The following is an 11,936-nucleotide window of genomic DNA, read 5'->3' on the forward strand; positions in this document are numbered from 1 at the left end:
TAATGGATCTTTAAAGAGGTCGGAGTCGATGCGGGAGCTGGGATCAATGCTGTCCTGTTGCTGCTGCCTTTTCATGGAGTCATTTGACATCTGTACTTTATTGATGCGCAAAGCAGCTCTATTATCTCTGGCTTTTTGCTGGGAAAAGAAGAAAAATGCAGTTAGCCTTATTTTCTTCTGCTAAGCATGAACATTGCACCTGTCATTCCTGCAAGATCTATCACCGTATTCCTTGTACAGTCTGTGTTAATCACATACAATACTTGTGGAAACTAAATTATGCACTTGAAAAGGGAATTCCAAATGAAAAATATTACTCCTCTACAGAAATTCTGCATCCACCATATATGGGAAGAGCTGAGGAGTTAGCAGCAATTAGTAAAGTTATTTGTAAAACCATTAGCAAAGGTTCTCTACACGTGAGGGATGTCTGTTCCAGATACTGTGCTGAGCCAAGAAATCATGAATTCCACCAGTTAACCTTCCAAATCACATACTGGTGTGGTCTGCAATCTGAAGACATGAGGCACAGCAGATGATGTTTGGATCAATAAAGGCCACTAATGTGGAGAACTTCAGTGACAAGAAAAATACAGTCTACTCCATTAAATAGCCTCTATAGATCTCAGTCTGTTAACAGCTAACAGTATAAACACAGGATATGGGCTTACAGATCAGGAAAAATTGGATGGAAGAACAGCAATTCCTCTTCAATGAGGCATTTTATAGCCATAGTGACACTCTAAAGTATCTAATGGAAGTTTCAAAGAGTCTGTTTTACCACCAATCTAGGATGTGATTCCTTTTCTGAACCAAACCCTCACATCTTCTTTTTCACAAATTTATTTGCAGTTGTCAAGTAGGGGTTGCCTAGCAGTAAAGGCTTTAATCCTTCCCCTCCAACAATGAAACAGTGACATAGATGAGAGCACCAGTGTCACAGCAGCAGAAAAATTAGTGTCATTTTCCCCTGTAAGTGATGGGATTGTGCATGCTAAGGAAAGTAAACAGCCTGCAATGAAAATTTACTAACACTGCTGAATCTCTTTTCTAAGGCAGCTTTTACTCATGCCCCCAGAGTGAAAGTCCCTCAGGAGAGGTACCACAGCAGTTTCTTGTGTGCACAGTGCCAGGAACACCAGCAACAGCTGAATGGCAAGAGTAGAAAGACTGTCCTGGGAGAAAACAACCACTTCTTGCTACAAAAATACTCCTGTGCATGAGCATTCACTTGCATGTACTCTTCTCCCAAGCTGGAGAAATAATTGGAAGGCTGCTGCTTTTTGGATATCCATCATGAGGATAAGACTGCATTTGTTAAAAACAATGAAAAATACAACAATCAGTAATAGAAATCGCTGAAAAGTGGTAAATGCCATCCATGTAAGTGGGTATTATAAATACCACACAGAAGGAATCACCAAGACTAACTCTAGCATGGACAAGATGACATAGAGGTCCAAAGGTGCTGAATTTGCAACAGTGAATAAAAAACAGAATAATGATAATACCTCAGTGATACAAAGATGAATATAGGGATTTATTCTTTCAAGTGGAAAGGTTTTCAGAAAGATCAGTAACTTCACTTCCCACATTGAGTTTGGGGTAATGATTTACCCCCTTAAAAGTCAACAGAGATAAAGCTTGGATAAGAGGATATGATGTTGGTACTGCTAAGCTCTGAGTCATCAACATGCATAGAAATCAAATTTGATTACTGATGGGACTATATTAAAAAAGTGCAGGTAAGGTGAGGATAAGAGACTGAAAACATAACCCTGCAAAATCCACAGAAATCTACAAAGTGAGAATTATCATCCAATTGCAGCTGAGAAGAAACAAAATATGAGAACCAGGGGACAAATGGAGATGTGACAGAAATTAAAGTACACTTGCTAACAATGGTTGAGAAGGTCAAAAGGAATCAATATTACAGGTTCTGAGATTTGGATGCAGACAGGCTTCAACAGAGGCTTTAACAAAGCATAAGAGTCACCCTTTGAAAGGCAGAAGTTCTACAGAATGGAATCAGTGACTATGTAACTCCAGACAGCTGCTACAAATACGTGTGGCCACTTGACTCAGATGTGAAGAAGGTGAGTGATTTTGGAGAGAGAAATGGAGTCCTTCATGCTCCTCATAACATGGAAGATATCAAGACTTTCCATCACAAAGCAATATGAGAGAGTAAGTAGCAAAAAGGAACACAAAAGTAGAAGTAAATGAGCACTGACACCTCTGAAATTGTTAGTTCAACAGGTGAAATACTTCAGTAACTCTAATGGGGCCAGAAAGAACAGACCAGCGAGAGGGGACGATGAAAGGGAGAGAAATCACATAACGAGTTGTTATTATCCTTCTGAAGAAACTGGTGAGATCCTGTGCAGAAAGAGACAGAGCAAAGAAGACTTGAGGCATGATTCAAATGTAGCCAAGAGGCAGTGAGAAGCACAAATGTTCTCGTCTCAGCTGATGCCTTTAGACTACACAATACTAATGTAGTTTATTCCCAGACTGAAAAGCAAAGCATGGAGATAGAAGTATTCAGAGTTAGAAGTTAAATTACAAAAGCATTCTTGGGGTAAGGGAACTTTCACTAAAGCGAGAACTCAATTAACATTATATTTTTAAAAAGAGAAGACCTTATAAATAAAATAGATGTTTGCTGGAATTATGCAAATGTAGGTGGTAATTGTTCTTACCACATAGGGAGCCCTCTCCTGTGAGCTTGCTTTCCTCCACAGTTTGGCAATCTGCTTCACTCTTGTAGCCCAGTCTGCAACCAAAAAATGTGTTAACACACAAGGCTTTGATAAGTCTATTTCAGATTCTTTCATATCAAGATGCATAAATTGCTCCCAAATATTTAACTCGATTCAATACATCACTCACCTGGGAATTCTTCCTTCAGGTTAGGGAAGTTGATATTTGTATAGAGAACAGGTGCTACAGTTGCCATTTCACCCAAAGCTTCTTCTTTTTCCCACTTCAGGGTGCTTCTCTGAGCGTTGGACATTGTATCACCTTCTCCTTCCAGAGGTGGAGCAGCTGGTGCCCATGAGCTGTTCGGATCACTTACCATTGGATTGAATGCTGGATTCTTATCCCTGTCAAATCAGAAAAGGGGTTTGGTTTATAGATTGTATGAAACCAGAACAAACCAATCCTCAATTAGCAAAGTATTTCTTGTGTTTTCTATTTCAGTAGTGAACGGGCTGCAAGAATACAAAAGTTTTTGTGGTGGTTGTCAAGAACTAATAACATCACAGTATTAGTAACAACACCCTCCAAGTGGTGATGTTACTAATACCTTTTTTTACTACTAAATACACTAAATAATAAATATCTTTTATTTCCCCTCTTGGCTTACCTGGTATCAGCATATGGCTGCTGTGCAATGGGAGAGAAGGTGCCCAGTCCACCTCCAGCAGTCAGAGCTGTATGAGGGAGATGAGGGTTTGGGCCAATCAGGCCATTCATAAGGGGCACTCTTGGAAATGCATTCTCTCCTGGAAAGAAGAAGGTTAAATCACTGTTTTAAAGGGTGACTTAGAATTCTAAGGCAGAGGTGGAAATTTTCATGGAGAAAATAATGTCTCACCTAATGAAAACCTAATCGCTTTAAAATTTTATTGCACTGACCTTACATTTTTGGAGAAGATTTTAAGTCAATTTAAACTGCTTCCCTACAAGCTTCAGGCATTCTTTTCTACTGCATCACATCCCTGTATTGTTTTCCTTGATTGTTTTCCTTGTCTACAAAATAGTCCTTTTTTGTAAAAGGATTTCCAAAATTTTTGCAGTAACCCAAGTTATGGTACTGCACTTTATACTGAGGTATGTTCTTGGGAGCATGGATCCTTGCAGGATTATCATTAGCCACCTGAATTAAACATCTCCTCTTCTGAGACTCCTGAGCAGTGTACCAAACTAAGCCTCATTATCTACTAACTTGCTAATTTGTAACCAATGAAACAGATAACTATAGTCAAATGAGCATTAGCATTTTCTAATTAAATGTCCAGTCTAGCAGCACGAAGGCAGAAAATTTTTATTTACTGGATTACAATCTTACAAATGTGCCACAGGCAGATTCATTCCACAGATGGCATTTGCAGATGCTACTACACAGAATTAGCACTGGCCTTTGGAGCTCTATCACTGAAGTGAGATTATAGCTGTTGTTTCAGCATTTCCTTCGAAATACAGAAGTAGCTCAGGAATTAGATGCATCTGTAGGATGACCCTGCATCATTCTCTCATGTTTAGGAGACTCTTTCTGATCTACAGGTTAAATATGCTATGCAGCAAGTACAATTTGGATGTGAGAAACACAAAATTTTAGAGAATATGCTTTATTATAGCTGGTAAACAGGCATGGTACAGGAGCTGTGAAGACCTGGCAAACAAACAGGACAGAGCACCAGGTCTCTGGTTTGCACTGTGGAATCACTTGTCTTCATAAGAAGAAAGCATTAATTTTATTCGAAATTGCTGAAACTTGATGCAAAGCTTCCCCATTACTGAAGCATTTATCTTACAGAAACACGTGGATCATTACACTGTAATGGAACCAAATTGTAAATCTAAAACTTTGTAATCCTGGCAGTTCCCACAGGGAGGAGGAGAACAATCTTACAGAGCTCAAATGTTGAAGTTATCTCCAACTACTCAAGTAACTGGGAAACAGGCAATGATATCTATATTATCTTTTCCTTTAAATCACCTCATTACTTGCTTTAAACTCTCTCCTTTCTAAGAGTTTTTGAAGTCTTTCCTTTTTATGGAAATTCATCCAACTAGGAATCCAATCACTTTTCTTCTTATGATTAATTCACTGGTGAAATCAATTTGCATACTACTTTTCGTAGCAGTAGTATAAAAGAATGGGCACTCTTTATATGAGCTCAGAGAAAAACCACTAGAGGTGATGTCTGATGAGAAAAAGGAGCACATTTAATTATGCTCATACATACTGCTTGAAAAAATAGCTCCACTGGGAACAATAATAAATACTACTAATAATAAATAAAATCAGTCTGCCACTAGCTTTCAATATAAGAGCAAGAATATGCTGTATCAACTCATGACAATTTTGGTAGTAATGAAGAGAATAAATTATAATCTCCCAGATACATTTCAAAATTTTTTAGCCTTCTCTCTATTAGGACTAGCTAATATGTTAAACTGAATTCTTACAGGAAATTAAGACTCAGTAAAGCAGTGTTACACAGACTCCTGCCTTACCCTTGAGGAGGAACTCAAAAGTAATTACAGAGTAAAGTCAGAAGAGAACACATGCTTTACCACAGACTCATTTCAAAACCATGAAAGTGTCAGCTAAAATAAAAGCATCGACATGTCAAAAAAAATCTCAACTAACTGTCCTTTTCTATTAACATGCACATAGATATTGCTAATCACCCTCCCTTCAGAACAGGTTTAGAATAATACTTCCTAAATTAACAATGGCAAATTCCACAGTTTAGCAACAGCAGGAAGTAAGGAGTGTCCTATGTCCATGTCAGCATTGACAAGAGGCACAGCTCTCCTGAGCAGGCTGCTGTTTGTAAAAGCAACAGAGGAACATACCTGGACTGTGCAAAGACATAAGCTGTGGTGGAGGTGGAGGCTGTGGCAAAGGAGCTGGTTGTGAGGTCGCTGGACTTAACACAGCTGTGAACAAATCTTCAACATCCTTTCCTCCCAGCTCTGAAAAAACACTGGGCATGAGTTGGTGGCTTGGCTTATGAACTATGTTTTATAAAAGACAAGGAAGATTAGAACACATACCTGGGATTTTGTACAGTTTGCCAAGAATAGCACCTGGACAAAGTAAAGACAACACAGAGTAAGTAATCATCAAATGCAGCAATAAAAGTAATTGTGCAACCAAATCCAAATAGGTATGTTACAATATAGAGATGAGCAATCTGGGGAGGGGGAAAAAAAATAAAAAAATTCTACTTAAGTTCTAGAAGACCAAGATTAAGGACAAAAAAATTACCATCTGTGACCATTTTATCTAGTTCTGGACTGAGGATTCCATCCAACTGTTCTTCACTCAGTGGCCGTGAGCTCTGGTTGACATTGGGCTGAGGCAGAGAAGAAGGATCATCAGAGATGGGACCAATATCCAATCCAGCTGCAGGAAGAAAGAATACTAAGTTAGACATAAATAGTAAAATTCATTGATATAGAATAAAGAGCATAAAACCTTTTTTTTTCCCCTCAAGCTGAGCTATCAACTAAACCAGGACTTTCTAAGATTTGAAAAGTAAAGCAAAACAAAACATTCACTATTTACCTCCAGTTCACTGTGTTGTTTGAGGAATGTTAACTGAATATAATGCAACTGGAAGAATGGGAGATAAGACTACTGAGGTTAGGTACAGTATGGGTTTGTGTGTCTAGTTTTCAGTATGTAGTTCCACTATAACTATTTTTCACGTTTTAAAAACAATCACACCAGTAGTCAACATGGTTCATCCTCATGTACCTTAAGGTTCACTCCAAATGTTCTTCACTTCAAATACTACATTAATATCTACTGAAATGCTGTTGAGGTGTAACCAATATCAAACAACTCACAGAATCTTCCATTTCCAAAACAACTCCTGAATATTATGGGCTACATCAAAGGGATTTCTTGGCACTGAGATAACGTAACTTACTACATAATAACATCCTTTACAAGTCAATAAATCTCTCAAATACTTGAGAAAATACTCTTCAGTATTTAAGATACATTTCTGTAATAGATACCAAATGAACCCAAATTTAAAAAAAAATGAAACATGCTCTTCTACTTACCCAAATTTTTTAAAAAAATGAAACATGCTCTTCTACTTATTGTCAACCTGTGTTTTACATAAAGTGACGAACCATTATCCAGTGGAAACAAAAGGATTGATGCTGTTTTGTTCATGCTTTAATGTACTCATTGGTTAAAAATGCTTTTAATTTACAAAATATACCACTACTACAGGAAGTAATATTAAAATTAACAGTGACAACAAGATTTAAAAAAATGAAACATGCTCTTCTACTTATTGTCAACCTGTGTTTTACATAAAGTGACGAACCATTATCCAGTGGAAACAAAAGGATTGATGCTGTTTTGTTCATGCTTTAATGTACTCATTGGTTAAAAATGCTTTTAATTTACAAAATATACCACTACTACAGGAAGTAATATTAAAATTAACAGTGACAACAAGAAAATGCATGGGTTTGTATCATGAAACACAAAAACTGAGGAAAGTTTTTAGAAGCCGTAAGCAAAACTTGATGCAGGACTCTTAAAGGCAGAGTGCAGAGTTTATAGGTCGTGTTAGACTCAAACACCACAGAGTGGAAAAGGAAAGCATGAATTAGTGACACAGGAAAGGAGTGCTAGTTTCTACACATGCAGTTCTTTCAGCTAAAACCACTAGGAAAGAGGACTACTGCTAACCATGGATCATCCATTGTTCAGATTCTTACCAAATGGGGAGGGTGAGTTCTCAACCTGGAAAGTGCATAAATCAAGACCTACAGGACCCAAACCAGATAAAATGGATGATTATAACATGAAAACAAAACAAAACAAAAAAAAGTAAAGAAAAAGCTGCATGCTGAAAAAAGCTACGCAGGTATGAGAGACAACAGCAGCTACATTTTATTCTCTTAAGCAGCGAAGCAAAGAGCCAAGGTAAAACAAAATGTTGAAAAGGTTGGGGATTTTTTTTTCTTTTAAGAACTTGACAGAACCATTCCAAACCAAGGTATTCTTAACATATGGAACTTATATCTGAAATGACCTAGAGCACAGCCTACAGATACAATGCAACAAGTACATCTATAATAAAGAGGAAAACAATCAGAAACCAAATACTGAAGAGACCTGATAAATATACATACCCGAATGATCTCCAGACTTTACCAAATCATCAGAAAGTATTCCAAGAATATCATCATCAGTATTTAGGACTTCGGAAAGATCAGCTAAAGGATCATCGGTGTTACCTGTATAAGACATAACGAACAAAATCAACCAGTTGTGGCATTTCTATGACTCTGGTGATGTACTTGGGCCTGAACTACAAACCCAAACAGATTAACCAGGCTGTAAGGGCCTCCTATAGCATGTTAGGCACCATAAGTCACCCTGGGGTGAGACTGTGCTGACCAGCATCCCCTCCAGCCAGGACTGCAGTCATCTTCACATGCTTACATTGCTTAGCATTTTCAAAAGTGATAGAATCATAGAACCATAGAATTTTAGGGGTTGGAATGGACCTTTGTAGATCACTTAGTCCCACTCCCCCACCATGGGCAGGGACACCTCCTCACTAGAACAAGTTGCTCAATGCTTCATCCAACCTGGCTTTGAACACTGTCAGGGTTGGGGCATCCACTACCTCCCTGGGCAACCTGTGCCAGTGTCTCACCACCCTCATAGCAAAATTACAGATAATCTAATTATGCCATGTGGAAGAAAGAGCAGATGATTTTAGGCGAAAAAAATTCCCAAGAAGAACTTGCAACCTCTAAGAAAAAAAAGGCCTGTGAATGTAAAACTCAACAAAGAGGTTTTATAAAGGACACAGCTCACAGCAAATCAACAAAGAATATTTTTTAAAGGTAAATCAGTTATTTCTCTTACCACTACTCTCTTTCTTAAGACAGAAGCAACTAGTTACTACACCTTGATAGGGAAGTGAAATCTAAGAGTAAGAAGCAAGAGTAAAGAAATGGAAATTGAAGATGCTATTTCTAAGATCAGAAGAAATCCTGAAGAAGCATGAACAGCCAGGGGTAGAAATGTTGTGTTTGGTTTGCTGTCTAGGAAAACTGCCTGGTCCAGCAATACATACTTTATTATTAAATAATAAATTCTGGATACTATTATCTTCTTGACCTCCAGTTCATTAGAAAGAAATTACTCCAAATGGCCCATCTGTTTTTATTAAGCAGTGGTTTAGGACTATTACAGATGTGCAACATTTGCAAAAATTGTTTGACAAATAAATGGAAGTTGAGAAAAATATTTCTCAGGAAAACTGCAGACTATCATGACTACATAAGCAGTCACTGCCAGACCAATGAAACACGACGAGATGGTAAATATACACATAATTAAACAGAGAAAAGGGATTAATACAAATCATAGAATATACAATGTGGAAAACAAATACATGACCAGGCTGAAGAGGGACCAGAAAGTCACAGAACACACAAATTTCACACACATATACAGATGTCTTTTCCACTGCTATAATCCAACTGCCACGGAAAGTACATAGCTTAATGCAGAGCCTGGTGCCAGGGATTCACTTATACCACAAGGCTACTTTCCAGATTGCTAAATTTAACAATTAATTAGAAGTTCCTTCTCCTGTTTTTCACAGGCTTTCCCCTTCTACCATTACCAAGTCAAAATGAAAATGATTTTTCTTCACTTGCCTATTTCTGTTCTTCACTTTTGTACTTGGCAAGGCACACGAGATGATACCATCCTAATGGTGGACCCATGTGCCAGTGCAGACCAGTAAATACAGAACACAGTTCCTACTGGTATCAGTGAAACTATTTCAAAGTGCCTCAAAACCACACCACTTTCTGGCCAAGTTATTTTGTGTACCTGATAAAAGGTACTGTTAAATATGAGGTTTTAAACAACACCTAGTTGATGGGGGTTTAGTGGGTTGGTTTTTGGTTTTTTTTCCCCTTTAGGTTTGTTTGGGGTCTTTTTTAGATATTTGTTATCTTTCTGGAAATTTGGTCCAATTACGCAAGTAGCTAACTAACATCAGGCACCACAAGGTGATGATTTCAGCTGGTTGGTAGACAAAGAATTGACTTCTTTAACTTTCCTGAATTCCTACTTGAAGGCAGGCAAGTATCAGGGAGAAAAAAGCCTCTATGAAGGAAGCATTGGGACCATATTAGCAGCCTTTAATTCTTTTGCAGCATTTTATGTTAGAGTGCTTTTCTCCACCATAACATATTCTTGGGAACAGTCCCTAAAAATTCAACTTCTAACATGAATATAAATATATTGTATAAGTAGCTGGAAAGAGCTCAGGTGGAAAGATATAACTGAGGAGTTTACCACCCGTAGCTACAAACTGGCCATGAATAAATTCAGGCTTCAAATTAAAGGGCCTCCAACTATTAAGGCAATCAGGTTCTGTAATGGCCTTCCAATGAGCTGAGCAGATTGGGAAAAAGCAACCTGCTTTCAAAATGGAGCCTGTTCAGTCTATAAAAAGGCTGAGTGCTGGTGATAGCAGAGGGCCAGGGCCTATGATCCCTAAGTCTCACATAAGACATGTAATCTAAAGCATATTTTTACATTTTTTTCCCTCCTATTTTTTTCCTTAGTTTAATTCCATGTGTGCTATACATTATCTTGGAAACAACAAAATCACTTGAGACAGCTGCTTCGGATCACAATCAATAGCTGGTTGACATCTGCTGCCAAACAAATAGCTCAATACTGCTCATTAATTTGACTCTTTCAGAATGGAGATGAAAGCTGAGACAAAGCAAAAAGGCAAACTATTTGCTTGCAATGCTGGATCTCTAAGAGAGCACAGTTCTGCTGCTATCTTGTGATCCTGATCCCTCCAATGCATTTACTTTTATTTATTTACGAAGTTCTAAAATAATAAGAATGCCTCTCCCAAGGCTGCAGCCACCCTGAGATGTTTAATCACACAGTAACATATCTAGTTATAAAATGTCCCAGCAGCACTTGAATCAGTTGCAGAGATTCTGACAACTCCTCTCCTTTTGTCTAGGAAGAATTTCTTTAGCATTCTCTGGAGATCCCACTTAACAGATGACTTTTTCAGCATCCCAGAAAAAAAATACACTAAATTTAAGCTATTTCAAACTAAAGGGAATATCACATTGCCAGAGCCTTCACAGAACACACCTCATCAAGTGGATTCTTTTCCAACAGGGACACACAACTCAAGAGAGCTGTAGACAGTCCTCAGAATCCAAGAGATCAGAATCAACACTTTACCCATGCGCAGCCAGGGAGACCCAGGAGATCTGGTGCTCTGTGTTCCCAGTGCATGAGCCTTTGCAGTCTGCTCCAGCACTGTCTTGAAAATGATTTGAAGGGTTGGTGCCATGCAGAATACAGTGCACAGTGTGCCACATCTTATAAAACCACAGGAAAGGTGATTCTTGTAACTGAAAATAAAAATGGCAACCTCCTTGCCAGACAGAAATCAGGACTGAGAGCCTAAAGCTCATGTCAGTCACAGTTGCTAGAAATAAATAGCAAACAAAGGACTCCAAAAGCTCTCCTCTGGCTGGCTGTGCCAATCCCCATCACTGCTGCAATCTTGGCTTCAGCCAAGCCAAAGCTTCAGCCACCCTTAACCAAGCTGTAATAATAAATAAACCACAGAACATGTGACTGAAAGGCACTGTCAGTTCCTGAGCAGACTGAGCACATTGCTGCACACCTCAGCACTCCTGTGCACGTGGTGAAAAGCCAAGGAGGCAGGGTCACTTCTTTAGATGCTTGAGAGCTCTCTGGAAGATGAACAAGTGTATCTAATCCTTAATCCTGGGTTTACACAAGTGGAGTGTCCAAGAGAAGAACATTTTCCTTGTGGAAAAGACCTATGCAGTGAAGGAAGGACTCTCACAGGAGTCAGCAATCCTTGTGAGAAATGACACTGCAGGAAAACAGCACAGTTGGTGACAACACAGTCCTACAGCCTCCCAGTGCAATGGCCCAAGCAGTTCATGTTGTTCCTGCTCCACAGCCAGGTCTGTATTGAAGCAATGAAAACATCACAGGTGCTCTGAGACACTCTTCTCATCTCCAGCTCCTCTGCAATTCCAGAAGGGAGCTCAGCAATTAGCCAATTTCTCTCACATGTGTGGATGCTATTGTGGAAATTACTGTGTCCCACAACGTCCCAGGG

At 38.7% G+C, this 11,936-nt stretch overlaps 1 protein-coding gene across 1 annotated transcript in view; it reads right to left on the minus strand.

Moving 5' to 3' along the window:
- The window catches only part of KMT2C (lysine (K)-specific methyltransferase 2C), a gene marked incomplete at its 3' end in the record, with an annotated part of 120,148 nt that overhangs the window by 29,044 nt on the left and 79,168 nt on the right, over positions 1–11,936 (minus strand). Inside the window, exons 25-33 of the mRNA XM_009074371.1 lie at positions 7,903–8,007; positions 7,486–7,533; positions 6,008–6,145; positions 5,794–5,826; positions 5,593–5,712; positions 3,371–3,509; positions 2,893–3,107; positions 2,703–2,776; positions 1–138 (exon numbers count right to left, since the gene is read on the minus strand). The exon at positions 1–138 is cut by the window's left edge and continues 43 nt beyond it. Of these exons, the coding sequence (XP_009072619.1) occupies positions 1–138; positions 2,703–2,776; positions 2,893–3,107; positions 3,371–3,509; positions 5,593–5,712; positions 5,794–5,826; positions 6,008–6,145; positions 7,486–7,533; positions 7,903–8,007 (1,010 nt within the window). The remainder of the gene's footprint in view (positions 139–2,702; positions 2,777–2,892; positions 3,108–3,370; positions 3,510–5,592; positions 5,713–5,793; positions 5,827–6,007; positions 6,146–7,485; positions 7,534–7,902; positions 8,008–11,936) is intronic.

Source organism: Acanthisitta chloris, unplaced genomic scaffold (genome assembly GCF_000695815.1).
Source record: "Acanthisitta chloris isolate BGI_N310 unplaced genomic scaffold, ASM69581v1 scaffold7445, whole genome shotgun sequence".
Classification (NCBI taxonomy): Eukaryota; Metazoa; Chordata; class Aves; order Passeriformes; family Acanthisittidae; genus Acanthisitta; species Acanthisitta chloris.